The sequence below is a fragment of the Lampetra planeri genome, chromosome 22 (assembly GCF_965212315.1).
Source record: "Lampetra planeri chromosome 22, kcLamPlan1.2.h2, whole genome shotgun sequence".
Classification (NCBI taxonomy): Eukaryota; Metazoa; Chordata; class Hyperoartia; order Petromyzontiformes; family Petromyzontidae; genus Lampetra; species Lampetra planeri.
In genome coordinates, this window is record NC_136128.1 from 1,450,210 (window position 1) to 1,475,415 (window position 25,206).

The 25,206-nt window shown below is 48.1% G+C and overlaps 1 protein-coding gene across 1 annotated transcript in view; it reads left to right on the forward strand.

Annotated features, from left to right (window-relative positions):
- The window catches only part of LOC144725103 (collagen alpha-1(XII) chain-like), a 319,564-nt gene that overhangs the window by 227,780 nt on the left and 66,578 nt on the right, over positions 1 to 25,206 (forward strand). Inside the window, 3 exon segments of the mRNA XM_078604576.1 lie at positions 6,032 to 6,085; positions 7,568 to 7,663; positions 7,936 to 7,989. Coding sequence (XP_078460702.1) covers positions 6,032 to 6,085; positions 7,568 to 7,663; positions 7,936 to 7,989 — 204 coding nt within the window.

Sequence of the window (25,206 nt, forward strand, 5' to 3'; positions counted from 1 at the left end):
GAGCTATCATTTGTGGCCAGGTCGCTTCAGATAAAGATATATAAAGCTCAGTCGGCCTTACTTGGTATAAAACAATTTTAAAAATGTGTATAATCGGAAACCCTCAAATGTTTTGAGGAGCATAATATTTGTGGCTTTACTAACACTGCTGCTGACCCTCCATAGTTTGTTAATCTTTGGGAAGACATGAGATTAATAAAACCTATGTTTATAACAGCTTACTGTGCCTACGGTGGCGACATAAAGTCTATTGTACATTGTAGAAGAGAGACCAGAACAATAAGGGTTATTTTTAATTACAGCAGTAAAAATGCGCAGGAAAAATATACTTTAGTTAAACAAATTAGAACATCAAAATACTTAACATAATCGGAATTGTAAGCGAAAACCAATTAAAATAGCCATGAAAAGTGAATTAGCATTGGAAACAAGGCAAAGAGGCCAACGTTAGATTAGCGGCATAACCGTAAAGCTTATTTACAAGCGCCGTTAAAGGGCCTCTGGTCTGTAAGTATAAATAGTGGAATCCTAACACATGGATGAACCATCGGAAGGCAATAATAACATAAGGAATGTACTACGATCACAATGAACACGGCTATTATATTTTCTTAACAATCAAGGACTCCGGGGTATTAAAAGCTAGCAGTTATATTCTTGCCAATGTAATTAATTAGCTACTATTAAAAGTAATTTTTACCATTTTCACAATGTATAAAAAAACAGAACGCTTGCCATCACCATAAATTGGCCACGAGTAAAAATAATTAATTTCACGAGATATTTATGCTTCTGCATTTTAACCCGCCGGTGACATCGCGCACTATTGTATGTGTTTGTTGTGTGGTAGCGCTGGAGGGGTTTTACTCCATTCTGAAGCCAGTGGTGGAGTGGCGATGGCACCACGTGCCCCCCGAGTGGGCAGATATCCCTCGCATAATGGGACGGGGGGTTGTTGATGAACCGGGGCTGTGCAGTCCAGATGATGTAGCACCGCCACCAGCTGCGGCTCTGGATCCCCCACGCGTTACGTAGCTCGGAAACATACCCACGTAGCCCTCGCTGCCGGAATCGTGGCCGAGCAGTGACACGGCTGGGCAGGGGCACAGTCGCCACTTGTTTGCGGGGGGGGGGGGGGGGGGTTTGTAGTTCGGGGCCAGTGGCTGCCCTGGTTAATACTGCAGAAGTGTCGACCGAACATCCTACGCTCTCTGTCTGCCCTGCAGGGAACTTTACAGATCCCGTGACGTTGCTGAAAAAGAGTAGGCCATGCGTGCCAGCGTCACGGTCCAAATGTTTAAATAACCCGCAAATTACACCATTGGGGGAAAAACAAGATCGCAACATCGCCTCCGACCAGTAGACTTTACCATCTGTGGAACATAGCACCAGTTGTAGGGGAAGATCCCTTATCTGAGACCAGTGCAAAACACAACACTCCCAGATGGTGGGACCAAACTGTGTCCTGCGTTCCAGTGGTAAATATGGAACGGGAGATTCCCAACTGCCGCCGCCTCCTGATAAGATGAAGTCCTGGCTCTTGGTGTGGTGAGACTGCAGAGAGGAGCAGGGTCCTGTGCAGTCTGCCGGCCCTCAATCAGGAAACCGAGTGTCCCGCTCAAGATCTCTAAGCTCGTGGCTGCGATATAATTCTATGATGGGACTGCCGGTTCGGGGAAAGATACCCTGTCCCGCGTGTGAGGGGGGCAGAACGTTTGGTGCAGCTCTAAGTAGAACACGTTCTCTTCTACAGTGACTCCGCGCTCGTGGGGTTTATGCCGTGCGCGTTATGCACACTGCGCTCACCTTGGGATCATACGCGCCGTCCTGCCCACATATCGCCCCGTGCCGTCCCTGCGTTGTGATGCTGGGGGTCCTCTGCATTCCTACAGAGGTCCAATACTCCGAAGCAATTTTCGCTGTGCGTTTCCTACCCCGCAAGGGCTACCCCCCCCCCCACGGTGGTGCAGAGAAAACGGCCCCAGTCCCTGCCCCGTTGCCCTGCGTCTCAACCTCGCTCGCGGCAATTATTGAAGCCGCGGCACAGAAACCTCACGTGCGGTGCACTGCCCCAGCCCTGCATGCCGTCTGATTGCCATGACATCACCGGCGACGTTAGCGCTTATGCGGGCACCTCCATAACCGGCACCGTCGTCAGCTATAATTAAAAAAACACAATGACAACTTGAAATTGCGCTTAATAAAGTTAATGGCAAAGGGTTTTGGGTCTTTTTTACATTTTCCATCTGTGGAATTATTGCGGACATACTGATGCACTGACGTAAGCTGTTGTGCGTGACTTTCTCTCGAAGTCTCGGCGCGATGGGCGGCAGTGGGGTAGACGCGGCGGGGACGATCGCTTCGTACCTCCTCCTCTCCCAACCGCCCCACACGGTTGTAGGTTCTGCTGGGGCGTTGTTATTCCTGGACGGCCGCCAGTTCTAAAGGGAGGAGGGGTTGGTGGAGAAATTCAGGAATTATAGTGCCGTCTGCGTCGCGTCCTCTCCGGGCTTATATAATTCCCGTGGCTGATAAAAAATGAAATAAAGCCACGAGCAGCTCCTTCTCAGAAGCTGCTTTATTCGCAAAACCCTACTTTGAGCAGTGAGACGTGTGGACTTAGCACCCTCCACTCAATCCCAAAGCCTGACAGCTTGCCTCGGTAGGCATGTAGGTGGGCATGGAGGTGGACAGGTATGTGTGATCGCTCAATATGCTGTCGTGGGAATCGGTCCTAATTAAATTTTGTCCAAACTCAATGCAGGTCATAATTGATTAATTATGGAAACGTACACCCTGAAAATGTAAGTTATCTGATGAACGTCATATTAAAACATCTACTCATAACATACATGTTGGCAACTTGTCATCAGATTAGAAGGAGATTTTGCATTTTGGTAACATGCGTGGGTCTCATTGATTCCATGCTTGAGTTTCCAAAATTTGATTTCAATGTTTCTGGGTTTTTTTCAGTCTTAAACAGGTAATTTTTCGTAGGATATGCCAAGTGCCTCACAAACTAGTCCTTGAATTTTCAAACCAGTGTCGTAGACCGATGACACTCCCGAGCAGAAACTAGCACCAATATTCCAACAAGTCTTCCTTGCCACAAGGACGTACACGTGTGAGTTGAGATCCCCAGTACATGGCACCTTGTCTGGCCTTCGTGACTCATTATGCTCGAAACTACTTGGGGTATCAGCCTCGCACACTAGCCATGTGATAAACACAGCCTCCAATTGTGACGTCAGTTCACGAGCAAGCGATGCAGCTGAGCAATGCGATGCGTCGTGCCGTTCTTCTGAGCCACACAGCGGGGGACACTGCACAATCGGCCCCCGACAACAATAAGCCACGAGCGGGGTTCTCTACGGCACATTTTCATTCGGGGCACGGTTGACGTTTGCAGATTATTAACGGGTTACCTACGGTGGTGCATAATGCACAGTATGGGATATGTTACACTTGAAAAATACAGATGTTCTCAATCCACCAATGATCGAATACCTCCCCGCGCCGTGTTGGCCATGAGGGAGGGGTATTTGTGTTACCATACTTCACTGGGCTGGTCAGTATGAGTTGGCGAGGAGGAGGATAGGACGAGACCGGTTCTGATATCACTCACCATGTTTGGGAATCGGGACTCTGGCCGCCAGGATCCTAACGGAGCCTGCAAAACAACTGCACCACCACTCCACCCCATATCAAAAAGGATTTGCATACTCAAAGGGACAGTTAATTGTCTTCTCACTGAGAGAAATCCAGGTCAAATAACGTTGTATTAACCGCAACCAACCAACGGACAAATCATTACAACTCACAGTCGGAAAATTCGGTCACGTGGATGCCAAGCCCACCCATACAGCCCCTTCCCCGATCCCACACTGCATTCACTCAAACAGCCCAATGACATTTTGTTCAATTAAGCTGTACCTTCCAGTAATTCAAGAGTAAGGCTGTTATAGCCAACAGGCAGTCACGCTGACCTGTATTCCCTATATTGCTTATAGCTTCCAACTGCTGCAGAATTTTATAGACAGAGTCATTGCAGAACAAATGCTGGCTACTTCGCTACAAACTAAAGTTACTTAAATTGCTTGTGGAAATGTGCTTCGTGATTTTTCTTTTGAGTTAAGGACCTGTTATGTGTGATTGTCGTACGTGTTAGTGCCCATTTGTGCCTGACCGTGTGTGTATGGGTGCTTTTATGTGCGTGTCTTTATGGTGTGGGGAGGGGGGGTAGTGTAATGCTTAGCGCACGGCGCTATGAACCCGGCGAGCCAAGTTCGATTCCCACTCACAGCCAACACAGATGACGATATATGAATCAGTACTGGGCTTCCCCTAGGTCGACACAGCAATCAATGAGTACCTGGTACGCTGTATAAAACTTCAACAATGGGGAGACAAAGGCGGCTGGGTGTGGTGTAGGCCACACTACCATGCACCGCCCTTGAATGTTGCTCATTAATAGCACCGCAAATAGTCTGTTCAAGGCAATATGGACGATCTTTGTGTGGGGGGTTTGTCTGTGCATTTGTTGATGAGTGTGCATCTTTCAATGCGTGGGTGTGGATACTGTTTTGTATATGTCCGCGTGGTATGTGTGTGTGAGTGTGGGGGGGAGCAGCAGTGCTGTGGTTAGCGTGCTGTGCTATGAACCTGGTGGCCGAGTTCGATTCCCGCTCAGGGCCAACACCAGTAATGATCATCTGAACCGGTCCCAGGCCTCCCCTAGGTCGACTCAGTCTCAAAAGAGTAGGGTAGCTGGTGCGATGTGTAACACATCTCTACTAGGGAGAGAAAAGCGGCCGGGCGTGGTGCTGGCCACCCACCCCCTCGTGTGCTGTGCTGGCCTTCATCGGGGCTTGCTAAAAGCACTTGCCCTAACATTCTGTTAAGGCTATACGGGGGATATTTGTCTTTGTAGAGGAGTTCACCATACATACACACATACCTATACAGTCTTCTTATAGCTAGCTCCGTTTGGCAGCAGACGTTTCATTCTTAGTCAGTCGAGCGACATTTCATTGGCTGCATAACACTGTGGAAGCTGCCTGAGCTGATGCTACACATGAAGCTCACGGTCTTCTTGGCCACAGTTATGCCCTCTCTTATGCTGCAAAACATGGACCCCCTCTAAAGGGGAACATCTGCACTGGTTTGAAACATTCAGGCTGGCCTGTCTACGGTATATCCTGGTTTGACCAGGCTAGATTGAGTAAGGAGCTTACACATTCTTGAAAGATCTGGACACAGTTCCATTGGTGAGTTCCTCCAGCAGGCGAGCCTGTGCTGGCTGGGTCATGTAGTCTGCATGCCCAGCCACCACATGCCCAAGCAGCTTATTTTTGGCCGGATAGAGGGGGCTAAATGGGTGGCGGCATAGGCTAGAGAAGAGTTGGGCTGATGTGGTATTGGAGAATGTGGAGCTGAGTAGATTTGTCAATAACTGGTACCAGCAGTGTGACGATTTGCCTCTGTGGAGGAAGCTCGTGCTACTGGATAGTTGGAGGCAGTCACCCTCCAACAACAATGGAGGGTGGAGGAGCAATTCTCACAGCAGCAAATGGTGTATTGGGGAGATTAAACGTAGCAAGCTGCAACAGTAGAGAGCACCGGTGGTGCATCTGCCAGTCATCTCATACAGTCAACCCATAGCACCTGGGTGTGTCCCATGATCGCCTGCTAGCGAGCCTTCTACACTTCACGTGGCCTCAAGGTGCACCTAGCCTGGCAGAATCGCAATGGTGACATCACTGCCACTTAGTGGCTAAAATTGTTTGTTGTCTTATAGATGTGTTGTTTGTCTTATACATGTGTTGTTTGTCTTATATATATGTGTGTGTGTGTTGTTTGCCACACCTCCCACTTGTGTTGCATTGTTGGCCTTCGTAGGTACTCGCTCACAGCACTTTCTGCAATAGTCTGTTGAGGCTAGAAAGGGAATCTTTGTCTCTGTGTAGGCATATGGGGCTACGTAATGGATGTATATATGTGCGTGTGTGTTTCTGTGTGTGCGTGCGTTCAGGGAGGTCCTGGTATCCGTGGAGCAAGAGGAACACAAGGGGACCTTGGTTCCAAAGTGAGTGATCCCCACACACACACACAAGGCTGGTCAGTGCAGGTTGGTGAAGGCGGGGAGCATAGATGTGGCAGCAGAGCATCAGGACGTCGCAATGCCTTTTGCTGCACTGCCCTTTCCTGCCCACTCTCTGACTAGTGACCGGTTCCTGGTGGTTATTGATAGGCTTGCAAGCAAGTAGGATCTGCAGAGGTTGCCCCCCCCCCCCCCCCCCATTTCGTCATAGATAAGAGGCGTTCTTACTGCACTATAATGATATTAAATCCATGCAACTACTGGCGACTGTCCCAGTACTGAGCAGAATGTTCATGCACTGCTGTGTGTCCAAATGCATCCTTGTTAGACTGTTAACGGGAGTTAAACACAGACTCAAAAATATCCCGATTTTGCGTCCAAAATGTTGTGAGAGTCTCTTAGCCATATCTAAACATGATGTGGATGGTGCACCGGCACCCACGACACCCACAGCGTCCCTGAAGGGGGATCCATGATTATTGGCAACACCCGATGAGCTCAAATACCCCACTCGATCGTGATAGGAGGGATGTGGAATACTGAAACTTCGGTGACCCTGTGCATGGCATGGGAGCGCAGAAGTATAGCACAACAAAGGATGTGGCTGCACTGCCCTCAGCTGCCCATCACATAGTCCTGCATCACCCAGTGATCACCCACCCAAGCATGATCCATGCTCATAACCTGCTTAGCTTTTGAGATCTGTCGAAATGGAGTGCATTCTGGGTGATTTGGTTGTCGGGACTCATTTTATTGTTGTGTGTATATGTTTTTTTCACTTTACGTCAGACAAATAGTTTGAGAAAAATAGATTTGGTGTAGACGGATATCCAGCCCCCGGAGGAGCCTTAGTCAAAACAAATCCCAAATTGGGGCAGCCGTGGACCGTAGAGGGTGGCTTGCCCGAGAGGTTCCACTCTTTAGCAATGGCTGATATTATGCAGCCATGCGCTGTTATTTTTGTAAAAATAGCGGTGTTACCGTGTGCTGTGATTCTTTTTTGGATTGAAATGCTGCCTTGTTTACTATTTATAATAGATACCTAATATTGTAGCGATTGAGCAATACATTTTCCAAGCATTTAGGCAGACAAGAATAACAGTTATTCTCACATACCCTGATATACACTTGCACGCATAATTACACATATGCACGCGCAGACATTTCAGTTTACAAAGACAAGCACATACACTCTCTTTAACACATGCACGTACACATATGACTACCATGCTTTCATCCCTGGGGCTGTGGGGAGTGCTGTGGTTTTCACAGCCGCTCGTTATGAATGTGGTCTTCGGGGTTAGGCCACACATTGAACCCACAGTAGTGCGTGGTGACAGCTTGAGAGTAAGAATGCTCACTGTTCCGCCGAAACCAGAACACACTTTGATTGCTCTGGCTTTCTTGCACCCTCCGCCGTAGCTGCTGACCGATGTTTGTGTTTCTGTACCACTCCCGTCTCCCCAGGGAGCAGATGGATTTCGAGGGGAGTTGGGGCCTATCGGTCAGCAGGGTGCCCCAGGGCCTCAGGGCCCACCCGGCATGTCGATACAAGGCGACCCGGTAAGCCCGACTGCATGCGACGGGGCGACCCATTCCTCGTCGACAAGAGACATTAAACCCAGAAGCACAGATTGTTAGTGTGATTCATCGCATGTTTTTGGGTGAACCCACGTCATAATCTGGCCAAATTTGTTTTGTTAAGACCCACCACCACCTGACGGCCAAACAAATCAAATTGTCACGTGCACAAGCATGTTACGCCACAGTTATTATTATTATTGGTTGCCAATCTCTGTAGAGTACAAATGCTCGTGCGTGCATCTGCGTGGCAGGGCCGGCAAGGAGAGAAGGGAGAGAAGGGAGAACCAGGCCCACCAGGTCCTCAGGTAAGTCTCATCACCCTCCTCTCACCATTATTGTCATTTATATCACTTTTCCACTGGCACATCCAAGCCGAGCCAGCGTGGATAGAGCGTGCTGAGCCAGAACCAAACCGTGATGCCACTGACCTCACAAGACCTCTTTATCCGGCTTGGGGTGGAACTGGGCCAGGGCAAGTAGCCGATTATACGTATACGGTCGTTGTGCGTGATGTCGGTCAATACATTGCAAGGAGCCAGCATTACCGCGTCATTTGCGTTCGTCCGGACGTGTTCATTCAACATGAGCCTGGTTCGGCACAGCCCATTTACGGCTTTGCTTTACAGTGGAATAGAGGTATCATCAACTCACCTTGTGTCATAAGATGCCAACTGAGGAACGACTCTGCCATATCTCTCTATTCTTTAATCAGATTGCTGAGATAATAATGAGAGTGGACTCATCTGTGCCAACATTGACCTTCTTAAGACTTAAAAAGGAAGATGATCCGAATCATAAATGGTTTCTGATGGCCTCACACAGAGGCCCTACATAGAAAATCTTTCAAAAAGATAGCAAAATTGGTGGGCAACCTGGTTTTTATGTACATTGTGAAGTAATATTACGGGTACATTTTTCATGTTTCCATGATTTATACCCACATTATTAAAATGTGATGAAAATGTTTTAATGCTCTCCGACTAAGGTTAAAAGTGTTTACACATTAGCTATGTCCGTCCATCTGCATCGGCAGGAAGGGCACTTTAACTCTTGTAAAGATCATCCGGTATGAACGAAACTTAAGAGTACGAAGTTGTGTTGCTATTAGGGACTCGGCCTCTTGAAACCCGGCCACATTGATCAAAGGGTTACGCAAAAAACTTGGAGACACAAACCACAGCAAAAAGGTCCATCGCAAATTTACTTGACAGCTACTCGTTGGAAATATGCAAAACAAACACATCTTGCCATGGCAGCTTTATGACAGCTTCCTTCCCCATTGTACAATGCCTCCAAGGACAAACGCATGGCCCCGGAAAATCCTTACATAATCTATGCATATGCATGACTTTTAGAACTTGTTTTCTAGCATGTCTTTGAAAAGCGCAATCCAGCCATGTGTCTTCATAATAATAATAGGCACGTTTATTTGTCAAGCTTCACCTTTTAGAGACGAGGTCACTAGGCCGAGGCCTGTGGCGACGCTGGAGTGTAGAGGTACTCGGCGCTTTCTGTCCGAGTGAGGAAGGTTTGCACAAAACAACGACGTGTTCAAACGTTATTTGAACGTTTCGTGAGTTGTGATGGGATCGAAGGCCATTGTGGCAGAGCGTTCCAGACCAATGGAGGCGTGAATCTTCACGTGCATTTTGCGCGTAATCGCAATCAACCAATCATACGGCTGGGATTTCAAAGAGGGCAACTCAAGAGTGCCACAAGTGTGTTGACGTTTTGTTGACGACTGAACCCCGGCCTGTGTGCGTCACTGCAGCATTACTCTAGTTGACGCTTCACACCTGTGTGGTGGTTGCAAAACAACTCTGTTCACCTTTGAATGTTAATTGAGATGATAGTCGTCGCACTCTGATGGCTCTGACATGACGATGAGGTTTGAGCGTGGCACTGCCTGTAGTCCGGCAGTGCTAGAAGGGTTTGGCTGTCGCTTTGTTTAGAAGATAGGTTAGGGTAAAGGTGCGGCCATGCATTTGTTTGCTCACGGCACTGCTGTCAGAAGAAATCTCTCGTACAGAGCCCCTCCGAGGATATTTTGTCCTCTTCTTTTACTTTGTCTTTGAAGAGGTGGGAGTGCCCATACATTACCCCCACTTGACCGTGGTGCTACATTTACACTCCTGGGTGGACAGACGCAGGGGGATTTAAAGAACTGGCCCCATTGTTTCAACTGCCAGGCCGTGAAATCAAACTGGCAGACCTCTGGATTGCAAGTCCAGGGTTGCTGACCGTTCTACCACGTCAACATCACATTTTTTCGAGAGGATCAGTACAGTTGTTTTTCTTTTTTGTCGAGGAAGAAGAAGGTGGTGTTGAGGAATGTGGCAGTGGTTTAATTGTGATCTTTTGCTAACCTTGTCAAAAGACCACAGCTCCATTCGTGTCCAATTACAAACGGTGGAAATATAACATTGGTCATGCAGATACAAATACGCATCATGCATGAAGCTGAATGACCCTTATATAACAGTGGCATATCGCATGGTCTGTGAGCACGTTTGTTCTGTGGGTCTATTGCCCGAGGTGAAAGGTAAGGGGAGTATTGCTCATTTGTCTGTGATTCACATCGTTGTGTAACTCATAAACCTCTCTCTGAATTTACATGGTGTATCAATAATCGTTAACCATATACTGGATGCAAATAGCTTATATATATAACGTACGTATGTATTTATATATGTAATTGAGAATAACTTGTAGGTAATGGTGACATTCACAGACGTTGTTTACGTAATGGTACGTGAAAATTTGAGGAAATATTGAAAGCAAGCCAAACAAGACAGCCAGACTGGGTGCAGGCAACTGCCTTTGGTTAAATCAGCTTCTCAAGTGTCGTGAGTTTATGGTCTTAGCCCAGTCGCCTGTGACTTACTGAAAGACCCACCGACTTGCATTGGCCCATAGACTCACGCGGTGACCCATTGACTTATGCATAGACCCATAAAGAGACATATCGGAGTTGTGATTTAACTGGATATCTAAAGTGTAGTGAGCCGATGGTATCAGACCGGTCATCAAAGCCTGCACACAATAAACCCATCACATTAAATGTGGTTCTGCATTTAATTTGGATAGATTCCAATACTTTCATTTTTAAATACTGGCTTGAGAGTCGCACAGTGAACGGTATTATTGGTGGTAGGGCAAGTAGGACCTGCTACCATCCACTGCGTGGAGCAGAGGTCCCATGAAGAGAGATCTCAGAAGTAGTTCTAGTATATCCGCTTCCATGAACTGCTCTACAACATGAAGGGTAACACTTCCCTGTGAGAGATATAAATAGATTTCCCATCTCGTGATGCGGCGCCGATAGCACAATCGGGATACAATTGTAGTGAAGTCGAAGACAAAACAGTGATCATTGAGTGTAGATGGTGGCACAGGTTGTGCAAGTGGTGTCCTCAGCAGCCCTGACATGGCGCAATGATGTTCAAATGCTGCCTCTGAAACCTCAGCGTAGGTTGTTGGGAAACACGCACACACACGCACACAAGAATAGATTATTTGTTCAAACTGTCCATTAATCTGTCACAGGAGTTTATTTTAAAACAGGAGTATACTGTGGACTTTAGCCAGCATTGGTGCTCAGTCAGCTGGGGGGGAATTCTTCCGAAACGATTTTTGGGTGTGAACTCGACTCGGCTGGCACTTTTCCTAAACAGACCGGGGGAGCCTGTGTGTGTGTGTGCCACTGTGTCTGTGCGCTTGTTTGTGTGTTTGGTTCCGTGGTTTACGCACCAGTCTATGAACCCGGTGACTCGGATTTGATTCTCGGCCACAGCTAACATCAGTGATGAGTGATATCTGAAGGGTCCTGGGCCTCCCGTAGGTCAACTCAGCTTTAAATGAGTACCAGCTGTGGTGTGTAAACATCAGCAATGCGGACAAAGGCAGCTGGAAATGCTGCTACCATTAAACACCCTCTGACGGACTATGCTGGTCTTCATACGTTCTCCCCAGCAGCACTTTCTCCAGCAGTTACTGGGGGGTATACAGGCAGATCGTTGTCTTCGTGCATATCATTTATACACGTGTGTTGACCCGGGTTAGAGGAATCTGGCACATGAGAGACATGGCATATATTCAATTGTAAATGTTGGGCAAATATTCTAGCCGCAACTAAAATTTTGGCTCTCAATGGTAGTCGGTCAATCGTTTTAACCCACACCAATTACTTTACAAATAAAAAAAACCCTCATGGTATTTGAATTTAACATGGCCTGTCTGAGATCTGAGTGATAGATTAGTAACTGTGGAATATGTAAACCTGACAATGGGTTTGCAGCAAGCCATATCGTCCTCTATCACCGTCTTGTGTTTATCACCAAAGGGGCCCGCCTGGAGGATCATTTTAAGTAATTTAGAGGTGAATTCCTCCAGGGTTGTTTTCCCAATACGAAATCACGCTCTGCACAAATGAAAAAGGCTGCGGGCGTTATACAGGGTGATCCATTTATAGAGACCCTAATAAAATAAAAGACATTATGAAAAACACAACATTTTTATTAAAAGCCTCCACACACCTCCCAAAAATCACAGTACTCTTATTAAATATTGTATCACTGCTCTGTACGATGCGGAGCCATCGCCTTTACCACATTCAGTCATCATATGGGAATAAATGATGGGGGTAACTTATCTACGGATCACCCTGAATTTCAGAGGTAAGCTTGGAAGCAAATTCGGCTGGTGTTGAATATCAAGATAAAGCGCCGAGGCTTTGCACATCGCTAGGGGGGACGGGGGTGTGAGCGGGGCGGCCCGGACTCCTGCCATTCGTCTCGTGTTTCCTGTGCCCGCGATGGCCCTGCGGGGTGCGGGGCAAGAAGCAACAAGGCCTTGCTTGTTGTGCTGAGAGCCATGGCGTAAGGCCACCGAGGTGTTGCAAGGTCACATTGCACAATTTGGCCTTTGTGGACCATTCGCTCGGAAGGAAGCAGAGTGGAATGTGTAAGAGCCGCTGTATTTTGTACATACTGAATCCATTGTTGTACATGTTGACACTCTCAATTTTAACTGATCCAACGTTGCTGGTTTATGTCACAGTACGTGGACATGAAAAGCCCTTTTGGTAATCCACTGCTGGATAAGGGCACCCCCACGTTTTTTTTTTACTTCACTCCGCTGGTCACTGCAGGTTAGTGATGGTAGGGAGCATAGACTGGGGAGTATAGCACAGTACGGCAATGGATTTAGCAGCTCTGCCCTCTGTTGCCCACAACGTAGCCCAGCAGAAGCCGATAAGCTCCCGTGATGTACATGGTGGTCACCCACCCAAGATCTTTCAGGCTAAAAACCCGCTCAGCTTTCAAGATCGTACGAGATCGAGCACATTCTGCTGCTTGCCGTACTGCTCCGTGTTGGCGAGATGTTAACTCCCTCGCCTGGTATCCCACAGGACGTAGGTTCAATCTCGATCCTGACGCCTCTGCATTTGGAGTTTGCGTGTCTCTCTCCCTGTGGTCGCGTGGATTTTTCTCGGAATCCTACAGTTTTTCCTCCCCGCATTTAGCAACGTGCGTTTAGAGTGTTTGGCTGCCATACATTCCACGTGATAAGCCACTTCGTTGAGCTATCGGTTGTGGCCAGGCCGCTTCTGAAAAAGAGCCATAGAGCTCAGTGGGCCTTACCTGGTAAAATAAATAATAGTTTAGTTTAAAATTTTAGTAGTCAAATAATACAGCGTGTTATTGACACTCCGGTCCCTATCGAAATAAACAGTCGTCTTATTCAGTTGCTCATAAGTAAGGAATGTGATTCTTCACATGAGGTCAGGGAGTGGGGATGTGGTTTTTGAAATATATTTATTGGTAGGGTCTGTGATCGAGAGCAGTGCTTCTGAACTATGTTCATTTTACGGCACACTTTTGCTCGTTCTTCGCGGAGCACCGAACCAACGGCTGTTCGGCTCAACTGCGCGATCACGACCGAAGTAGTAACGAGCCTCCTGCTGTGGAGGAGGCTCGTGAAGGAAGCTACAGTGGTACCCCGGAGATCGAACTTAATTCGTTCCAGAAGGCCATTCGAACACCGATTTGTTGGAACACCGAATTCATTTTCCCCATAATAATTAATGTAAATTACATTAATTGGTTCCAGACACAAAAAATCTCTCATTTTAAAGCATTTTATACCAAGTTTACAGTAATTACATGTATAAAATTATACAAAAAAACAAGAAACACAATAAATAAATGTAATAAATTAAATAAATGAACATTGAACTTCACTTTACCTGTAGTAAGGAGAGTTGATGGCTTGAGTGGAAGGTGGTGAGGAGGAGGAGGTGGTAAAACCTTTGTCTGGGCAAGCGTCATGCACGCTGGCCATACGCGTCTCAGCCGTACAGGTTCTTTCAAGTCGCGATTGCCCGTTCGACCTCCGCATTTCTTTCGGTTTCCGGGGAAAAAAATGTTCGGAAATATTGTTCGAACACCGATTTGTTCGAGTTCTGGTGCATTCGATCTCCGATGTTCTACTGTACTTGGCAGTTGGAGGCAGTCGCCCTCCAACAACAACGGAGGGCAGAGGAGCGACGCTCAGAATAATGAGCAGAGCGCCGGGCAGATAAAATCCATCAAGTTGGCACAGTAGGGGGCACAGCTTGTGCATCTGCCAGTCATCTGAGTCAAGTCAACCCTTGGCACCTGGGTCTGTCCCTTGACTTGTCAGCGAGCCTTCGACACTTCACGTGGCCTCAAGGGTACCTAGCCTGGCACAGGCGCATCACCGTCACTTGGTGGCGAATGGCGGCTATTGATATTGGAGGGCGCGATGTGGGGGGGGGGAGGTGGTCGGATCAGCCACTGAACGGCACGGACAGATTGTCTGTCCTAGCTTGCGAACAGTGCGTTTCTTTTCTATAATTCCGAAAATACCGCAGTGAACCGGGGACGCAATGTGCTGAGGTGCACCAGTTGCAAACCACTGGTCTGGAGAGATCAGAGAGGGAAAGTTGTGCGTGAGTTGACCTGCCCGGAGGGGGTGTAAATGCCACTCGCACACTCAAACGGAGTCTCTGAAGAGTGAATTACAGCTCTAACGTAGCGCGTTGCTCATATTGCAATGACTTACTGTGTGTGTGCGCGTTAACGCTCACCTCTATAAGAGTGAACGCCCCGCTGTCCCCACGCTGATGCAGCCGTGGTGTAAATGCTCAGCACGCAGGACTTGCAATCCAGAGGTGGCAGTTGAAACAGTGGGGGAAGTTTCTTAAATCCCCGCCGCCCATTGCCTATGTCCACCCCGTAAGTAGAAAAGCGTATAGCCACACGGCCAGTCGATCGGCAGGCCGCGTGTGGTGGGGTAAAGTGTGGTGGGGTAAAGCGTGGTGGGGTAAAGCGTGGGTGGGGTAAAGCGTGGTGGGGTCGAGTGTGGTGGGGTAAAGTGTGGCGGGGTAGAGTGTGGCGGGGTAAAGTGTGGGTGGGGTAAAGTGTGGGTGGGGTAGAGTGTGGGTGGGGTAGAGAGTGGTGGGGTAAAGTGTGGGTGGGCTAGAGTGTGGGTGGGGTAGAGAGTGGTGGGGTAAAGTGTGGGTGGGGTAGAGTGTGGTGGGGTAGAGTGTGGCGGGGTAGAGTGTGGCGGGGTAGAGCGTGGGTGGGGTAGAGCGTGGTGGGGTAGAGCGTGGTGGGGTAGAGCGTGGTGGGGTAGAGCGTGGTGGGGTAAAGTGTGGTGGGGTAGAGTGTGGGTGGGTAGAGCGTGGGTGGGGTAGAGCGTGGTGGGGTACAGCGTGGCGGGGTAGAGAGTGGTGGGTGGGGTAGAGAGCGTGGTGGGGTAGACTGTGGGTGGGGTAGAGTGGTGGGGTAGAGTGTGGGTGGGGTAGAGTGTGGGTGGGGTAGAGCGTGGCGGGGTAGAGCGTGGCGGGGTAGAGAGTGGCGGGGTAGAGCGTGGCGGGGTAGAGCGTGGGTGGGGTAGAGTGTGGTGGGGTAGAGTGTGGTGGGGTAGAGTGTGGTGGGGTAGAGTGTGGTGGGGTAGAGTGTGGTGGGGTAGAGTGTGGTGGGGTAGAGTGTGGTGGGGTGAAGCGTGGTGGGGTAGAGCGTGGGTGGGGTAGAGTGTGGTGGGGTAGAGTGTGGTGGGGTAGAGTGTGGTGGGGTAGAGTGTGGTGGGGTGAAGCGTGGTGGGGTAGAGTGTGGGTGGGGTGAAGCGTGGTGGGGTAGAGTGTGGGTGGGGTAGAGCGTGGTGGGGTAGAGCGTGGTGGGGTAGAGCGTGGTGGGGTAGAGCGTGGTGGGGTAGAGCGTGGCGGGGTAAAGTGTGGGTACTTTCACCTTTCCCAAGATGTTTGGCCAGCGTGGATTAGTCGGACAAATGCCTTCTGGAGGGAGGGGCTCTCTAGATCTCCCTCTGGTGGTGACCCTCCCGCCAGCAGTGGAGTGAGCCCGCAATTGCAGGGCTGCACCTCGCCACGAATTAGTGCGTGAGTCGTGACGCCAAGATAGCTTTGCTGTTACACTGATAACATCAGCAGTTATCATGTTTTATTCCTGACGAGGGAATACCCAACCGACGTTTTAGAGAGCCCACTGAGAACCCTTTGACACACAAAAGTAATTTTTTATAAGCATTATAGGAAAATGTATCGACTTTAACATTGCTTAGTAAGATTGTGAAAGAGTTGGCAATAATACTAAGGTCCTTTGCATGATATAATAATACTAGCAATGCTATTACAATGATAATACTCTCACAAATCATTCGCTGTTCTGCGAAAGTTTAAATAAAAAAATACAAGCGGCAATAAATTCCAAGCTAAATATCTGGGAGATGCAGCACGAGACTAAAGATGCAGCTGCAGTGTGCCACGTTGCGTGCATGAAATGTAAACGCGTGCAATTAGAAACAAAACAATGATGTAACAACCTCGAATGTAACCCTCCATGAGTTTTCAGAACTGTACTGAAATCAAACAGAATACTTGGCCGGTGATGCTGCTGCTGCTTCTGCGTTGGCAGTGGTGCACAAGCACAATGAATAATGCGACTAAACGCGCTCGTCAGGAACGCCTTAAATATAGAGATACATCGAGAGGCTAACGAGATAGAGCAGATAATATGAGTTGGAGGCTACGTTTTTTTAAACTCTTAAACTTTTTTTTTTACTCTTTTTTTATTAGACCAGGTAAGGCCCACTGAGTTCTGTAGCTCTTTTTCAGAAGTGACCTGGCCACAAATGATAGCTCAACGAAGTGGCTTATCAAGTGAAAATATATAGCAGCCAATATACTCTAAACGCCATAGGGCCTGATGAGAATTACATTTTTAAACTGTTACCTGATCACCACTGTTTAAATTGGCATATGAATAGTTATCTAATAGTAACCCTTCGTATTGACAACCACATTCGATAATCAACAGTATTACTAAAATAAACAAATTTATATTCCAAGTAAAATTAAGAGAATGTTGCTGGCACATTTCATTTTGGGTAGCATTGTATATTTACACTGAAATTAGATGCCATTAATAAAAAAAAATCTGCATAAACACTCAACATTCAATTTATAATAAGTTACCCTTGAGTTGAATAATCATATCGGGATAATATCAATGTTTAACTATAACCCTCCACCACCTGATTAGCATGGTTAGCTACGTACGGCGCGAAAGAAGCAGGACATACATAATACATACGTCACGTGGGCAAATGTGGAAATAGATTTTGACTTTTCAGCAAGCCGTAATGCTAAAAAGCAAGCAAATATTTATATAAATTTGTAGAAAATGTATTTTACTTGCTTTTGAACGTTCCCCCTTTTGCTTGTAAACCAACGCGTTTAGTGTGTATGCCCAGGTGACAACACAATTTGATTGGCCCTGTCTGGTGGCGGAGGGTTACCGTTAAACACATTGGCATTACACCTACTGGACGATGATCTATCCCAGAAGAAGCTAATTATGAATTATAACTTTGGCCACGAACGCCTACAAATGAATGTAATCAGCCCTCGATTGTCCTGGCTAATGGAGACACGAGGTGGCCCATTAAAGAGCCAAAAACCACGAGTAATGCAAAACACAAAAACACTGCTTAGCCATGAATAGTTGGGGCAAAGACGTAGACTGTGTCATGTGTTTTATTCCTTCTCAAAAGTATTTATATTAAGACACAAAGTGAGAAAGCCCGGTGTCAAACGAGGGTCGCCGCCTGTCTGGGCGTAACCCGGACAGCCCGGGAAGCGGCATCGTGTGTTCTGGTGACGGGAGTTTATTCCCACCGAGGTCTGGTACCGCTTTTGTGTTGAACTTTATCACAGCATAATGCGCAGTTTTTGCTTAGCCTTGTGTGTGATTGACAAATCTGTAAGGCTTTGTCTTCAGTGGAAAAGGTGGCAACTCCATGTCAAACCCTTCACTCGTATGACTGAAGTTAACTGTTGAACCCATCACGTCTCACGAGTTCAGTTATCTAAGCCATCACTATCACTCAGGGTGAGCGTTGAACACATCACATATCACCTGAGTCAGGTGCTGAACCCGTAGGCCCTGTTATTTTTAACACGTGGTAATCCCATCAGCCTGTGCTGGCCGTGCTTGTTTTGGTCACATTCTTAGAGTTGTCAATACGATTAACGCACAGGTCACACAGGTCTGAGTAACCTTGCGGAATAAAACTCTTGAGCAAACACATCACGGTTGAAAACGTCTTTAGTGTCTACCTGCAGAAAGCAATAAAAACAAAATTGCAAATAAAAAAACACCCCTTAGTGGTGTGCTGAAGGGCACATGTGTATGAAATAACAGGATGTGTTTTGTTATCGCACCTCTGCTTAAGAAGACAAATGACCGGCTTTGTCAACTTAAGAGTTACAGCCTCATTTTTCTGTGTCGTGTTTTGGGAATGTTGCGCGATAAAAAAATGTGCGTTGTTTTAGGAGTCACCGTTGAGATGTATCGTTGGCAACACCGAAGAAATGAAGTAGGAATGAAAAGAAAGATGGAAATCTTAAAAATAAGAATTTATTCTAGAGTAAAGGGCATAATTCCATTTTTAGGTTGAGCCTCAGTCGATCAGCGCATTTTGCCAGCAGTTGAATATTACCAGCATTTAGTGTTTTACTAATGTTAATACCCTAAGAAGTAGCGTGGAAACACGCATACTTGGAATAAGTGCAAGATATGTGTTGGGAACTCAAACATTGGAGAATAAACTGAAATCTGAGGCATCATGGGTATTCTAAAATATATTAATTACGGTCCTTTCTTACCCCTGAAAGCCTCGACAGGGGTTCCAAGGTTCTTTAAGGCGGATTTAGGAGGGCAGCTTCGGGCATTTGGCAAATTCTCGTTGAGTATATACACACGTGGGAGGAAACCGCGGCATGCAGAGAAAATCCACAAATACGGGGGGGGGGCTAAAGCGCAAATATGGTCTCGCGTCAACAACTGACTGGATGCTCTGCGATTGCCGTGTGATTGCTATCGCATGGCGCACGTCTGGCATGCAGGTGAAGTGGGCAGTGCAGTAACTTTCCCAGCTGTGGCTCTGGAGCAGCTCCAGAAACTCATCTCCAGCTGCTTTTATGTGGCTCCATCTCCAGGGACATAAACACCTCTCGTCATTAGCGTGCCCTCTCGACTACCATGGTATCATGCGGTTTTAGCGCTCCTTAATAGTTCCATTAAGTTAAATGCATTTTACTGAAATAGACGAGTGAAATCTGGTTTTAAAGTTTTATTTTCACGTTTGTACAATCCCCTCCACCCCCATCCCATCAGCTACTTGGCCTCGTGCCTACAACCTCGTTTACATCAGGACACGTGCTTCATTCTTACTTGGTGTGCTGTCACGAGTGGTGTCTTGGTACAGATGTAGGGGTGTTACGGAGGGGCTGTATACAATGGGATCAGATGGGAAAGAAACACAGTGGGCGTGGCTATGTCGGTGCACGGGCAGGTGCTCCCAGCGACGTCCGCATCGGGCAGCCTGGGGGGCTGACTCGGAGCTGGGATCCCCCGGGGCCCCACCCCTCAGCGGGGGGTTTGGTATAAAAGGGGATGAGCCGGAGGGCTCGGGGAGATATGTTAAGCTAAACCAGTGAAGACCGAAGATCGTCCAGATAGAGCCCTGGACTCCCCTGGATCGCCGCCCTTATCAGGGCCGCACAGGACCGAGCCAGCGGCGTGGTCCCGAGAGCCAGAGCCGGTGCTCTTATCAGAGCTGGTCTGGGACTCTGGGTACCGTAAGCCCGACTTACCAGTGTCGGGCCAGATAGCCTCCCCTAGCCCGTTAGTGGAGGACTAGGAGGTAGGTTAGGCATAGCTAGCAAGTGTATCCCCAGCTAGCCGGGTGAGGGGGCCGATACCCCCTCCAGTGTTGTATGTCCGTGATTGTGCCAACTGACGCGGAATAAATACGTGTGCCTCCAACCCCGGCGTCCAAGAGTCCTCAACGATATTACACAGACCACCTAGTGCTGTCACCCTATACTCGTATCACTTGCACCGAGTCTCTGCAGAGTGCAGATGCTCAGCAGGTTTTTGCTCCTGGATAGTGGTGACCACCATGCACACCAGGTGTTACGGGCCCCGATGCTATTCTGTATTGTGGGCAGCAAAGGCAGCGCAAAAATATCCATTGCGTTCCTCTACTTTCTAGGCTCCCACACGAATGCTCCTCGCCTTTTACAACTCGCACTGACCAATGTGGTGAAGTATGGTAAAATAACGCACGTAACCCGCTCGTGGTGGGGGGCGGAGGGCCTCATCCAGCAGTGGATTGAGAGTAGTAGGGCTGAGCATGTTCTGTTGTGAGGTAGAGAGGTCTCGAGAGCCCCGCCACAGTATATTCACCCTGCTCTTTCCTACTGGCCAGACTTGTTGGAAGAGGTGAAAGTAGCCACAATTTACCCCACCACACCACGAACTGCCAATCAACAAACTTTGGTGGACCCACGTATCCTGCGGGGAGACCGTGGACGGCGGAAGGGGATTAAAACAACTTGAACCATTGTTTTAAATACCACGCTAAGATTTAAAAAAACGATGTAGCTCTTTTTCAGAAGCAACCTGGCCACAAATGATAGCTCGACAAAGTGGCGTATCACGTGGACATTTACAGCAGCCACACACTCTAAACGCATGTTTATAAATGATTAGGGAAAAACCGGAGGACCCGGAGAAAAATCCATGCGACCACCGGAAGAGAGACACGCCAACTCCAAATATACAGCAGGCATCAGGGTCGGGAGCGAACCCAAGACCTCCTGTATACTAGGCAGGGGAGTTAACATCTCGCCACTGCGGTGAACTGGCGACCTCTGGATTTCATATCCGGTGTATTTACCGTGACACCACTGTGTGACAGCTCCTGCTAGTTGCGAGCTCAGTTTAGGAGGGAAGTCATGGAATGAGAGCGACTGTGGAGTGAATCTGAATTGCTGAGTTTCCGTTTCACCTCATTGCGGGATCGTGTCACGGAGGAATGTGCAGACATACATTTTTATTCTTCTGGACAACGTTGGCTGGGTGAATGTGGGATTGTATTCAGTCTTCCTCAATGAGCTAAATCCACGGAATTACTTTTGCAGACTTCCACTAACTTCCACTTTCGTGGCGCAGACGCATTGGATCAGCGAGTAGGCGTTGTGGCTCTTGATAGATATATCTACGCTTTGTATTTTTTATTTATCAAACCTGCCATAATCCCGGCATGGTGCCGTGTCTTTAATGGATGAAGGAAATTTTGGAAGTATGACTTTTTTACCCCTTTGGCCACGTCTGCCATTTAGATTTTGATCTCAGGTGGCGACGCTGCGCTACGCGCTGTGTCGGACACCCCCCTCCCTCTCTCTGGGCGTGCGAGAGATGCCTGCGCGTCGGGCCGCTCGCCTCGTGCTTCTCAAGGGCAGCGGCTGCCATCTGGCTGTCCGGGGTAATGAAGCTCCAGCTGCTTGAGCGCCGCAGAAAAGCGGCTACTGTGTGAGCGGGGTCCAATCCTAACTCCGCCGATGCTCTCTTTCTCCCCTGCCCCCCCCCCGTGCGGGGCGCAGGCTCGCGCGCTCGCCCCCGCCGCGTGCCTCCTGAGAGCTTTCTGTGGTTCCGGATGCACCCCTCCCGCTCCGCACGGGGAGCTGTAATATGAGTTTTGCTGAATTCGGTGCCGATGGAATTTCCACTGTAGGCTTTGGAAAGCGAAGCTGGGCCCCGAAAGGCAGCACCAGGTATACGTGACTGCGCGTTGTAGCTTTTACTTTTTTTTCTTTTCCCTTTCGTCTTTCGTCAAATTTATCACAAAGACGCACTGTGAACGCTGCCCACCCAATTGAGCGGCTTTGGGCAACGTTTCGCTGGCGCGCGCCACGCGTGCCTTGCAATGTGGCCGTGGCCGGAGTCGTTCAGACAGCCCGAGGTTTTGCGGTTGTGGAAACGTAAACACTGAGAACGCGCCACCGTCCCTGCCGAGCTGCGTCAACACCGGCGTTCGCCCCCCCATTTTGCCGTTTAATAACCGAAAGTGCAAAAGTCGTCGTATTCTTTGCGGCAGCTGCTGCGGCGATCACGGCAGCAGGGGCTTGAACGTATTTCCACTTGTGGCGCGCACGCCGCTCGGTTACAAACGCGCAGATGAAATGCGTGGAATGCAAAAGTTTAATGGCGTCTGGTTAATCCTCAGTAGAGCAGCAATGCTGAATTCAGCACCGCCGCGTTTTGATTAACAACTCAAACATGAGTCCGTGTGGTGTGACATAACATTTTTTTCAGTCATTAAAAGCCAGAGAGTATATATATGCTTTTTCTTTCAAGTAAATGTTATTGTAGAAGTGGCCATGTGGCTCAGGGTTCTATTGCCCACGTCATGGTACTGAGCCAGCACCACTGAGACCCCAGGTTCAATAATTCAGAGTTCACAATGGTGGCTCAGCAACGTTCTCAGCAACATGTAGCGTGGTGATGTCCAAAAACCATTTCACTAATGGCAGCGCAATTAAATTCCTGTAGGACACTTTTCCACAGGCCAATGGTTAAAGTAAATCGGTCCTTCTCTTGGGTCATGGCTCGATGATTAGCAACTCATGAGTCGATGTCCAGGTCAGTTAGCCAGGAAATGACTTCAGTTGATGTGTGGAGGAGATTGGCTTCAATGCCTCTGTTGAATTTTCAGAGTTCACAGCGGTACACTGCAGTGTGGTCTCACATAGACACCCCATGTACTTAAATAGAGACCCACAGACTTACATTGACATCCACAGACCCATACAGAGTTCACAATGGTAGATGGTCTGATTGGTGTTTCCGTGATCGTATGCACTTGTGAGTTGTTTGAATTTCCTCCACACGTGACGGTCATAGTGAGAAGTGCGACATCGATTTCATATGGACCACCGTCTCGAGGGGGAGATTACATCCCAGAGGGTTCTCCGGCATCGGTGTTCACCCAAATCTATCGCCATTTCTCCGACTCGCTAAAAACCTGAGTTCTTGCGAGGGCTCTGGCTGTGCTCATGAGCGATTTGCGTGATTGCAGGCGGCGCCTCGCTAGACGTACATAAGTAGGGTAAATGGATCCCGTCTGTAGGTCACTGCACGGGCCCGGGGTTAAGCTGCCAATTCTCATAGAGCAGCTTATAGGAAGTGTATGCATCAAGCGCAGGTCTCGCCCATGGGACCTCGGGGATTTCCCTCTCTGTGGTGGAAACAGCACATGGATCACCGGGCTTGGTACAACAGCAAGCCGTCCCCTTATTGGCCAGGGCCACTACCGCCCGCATCAGTGAGCATAGTCTCGTATGTCGACAACTCCTCATGCAAAAATCGGTTGGGACTTGACTTGTCGCACATCATCAGATGTTTCAGATTCACGTTTATCTGTGAGTATCTCCCTGTGGTTATTGTCGCACAGTGTGTAATTATCTCAGATGACTTGTGTGAGCTGGGTGGGCTGCTCGCTACTGTGCCTGTCACCCCGTGTTTGAATTACAAAACTAAACCATTAAACATTTTTTTTTTATTACCAGGTAAGGCCCATTGAGCTTTTTCAGAAGCAACATGGCCACAAATGATCGCTCAACGAAGTGGCTTATCACGTGGAAATGTATAGCAGCTAAATACTCTTAAGCACACGTTTCTAAATGTAGAGGGAAAAACCAGAGGACCCAGATAAAAATACACGCGATCACGGGGAAAAGATGCAAACTCCAAATATACAGCAGGCATCGTCAGTGTTAGGATCGAACCCACGACCTCCTGCATAGCAGGCGAGGTAGTTAACATCTCGCCGCTGCGGCACCCTTTGTATTACACTGGAAGGGCGGCACTCGCTTGGCCTGCGATCGAGCGCCTTGTTTGAAATAAAAAATAATTAAAACATTGCAGGCCTTGTAGGTTCATCCGTAAGTCACAGCAGGTGATACATACCACTGGATACTAAATGCGTTTGAGATAAAGTGGTCCGGTATCACTCTCCTCGGTTAATCGCATAACCGGTTGCAGTTAAGGTGGTTAGGGCTTCGTCGTGCTGATTGCCACGACCCCGCGTCAGCTGTGGTTAGCGAGCGTCATGCCTGGGCATTTGCACGATCCGTCACTGCTCATTTTATGCGCAGATTAGAGCCCCCCGGGAGATGACATGTCTTCAGTCATTTTATAACTAAAAAAAAATGGAAGATTAGAGGAGAAACACATGGAGAGAAATGAACAGCTCTGACATGTGTGTACGATTAAAGCAAATAAAAAGAAGCCAGAATTCAAATCGGTGGAAACAAAAATAAGTGTGAAAAATGTACAGTGAATTGCACAGTATTCACTAAATACCTGCTGCAGACGGTTATTTCGGAGGCAGAGGCAGTCATTTTACAACTAAAAATACTTGGTAATGATAGCCATAGTCATCTGTATCCGAAGCATCTCACAAATTCCATGCTTGTAATTGCCAAAAAAACTAAAATTAGATCACTTTTTCACGATGACAGATTGTCACCAATAGTAACTTGGGTCTTCCAGACTATTTTAAAAAAAGGGTCATCATTTAGATGTGCACTTCATTATCTTGATCGCTTTTGCTTGGTTGGTGGAAGGGAATCAAGCGAAAGCAATGGCAACGCGAGTAGAAGGTAACGAGAGGCAGAGGCCTGGCTGAGAAGAGATGGACTGATGGAGTGGAGGAGGAGACACGAGCACGGACAACAATAACAGCAGACGCGATGATCACCAACAGTGCGAGACTGCTGCTGGTGCTGTAAGATTTGTAGACCCAGTGGCCTCCATAAAGGGGTTGCACAGCAACTATAAGGACATTAAACTGTCTGTATAAAAAAATATAAAAGCACACTGCACACCCTTTGGCCATGAGCTCTGCCAGTAAATAGATGGGGTGAATTTAATCCAAGCACTTTGAACGCACTGTTGATGGATCGCGCGGACCTCGTTGTGTGTGCTTATGCAACACAACTAAAACTAAACTATTTTTATTGTGCCAGGTAAGACCCACTGAGCTACACAGCTCTCTTTCAGAAGCGACCTGGTCACCAAATGATTGCTAAACTAAGTGGCGTATCGTGCCACAACTGTAGAGCCGTGGCC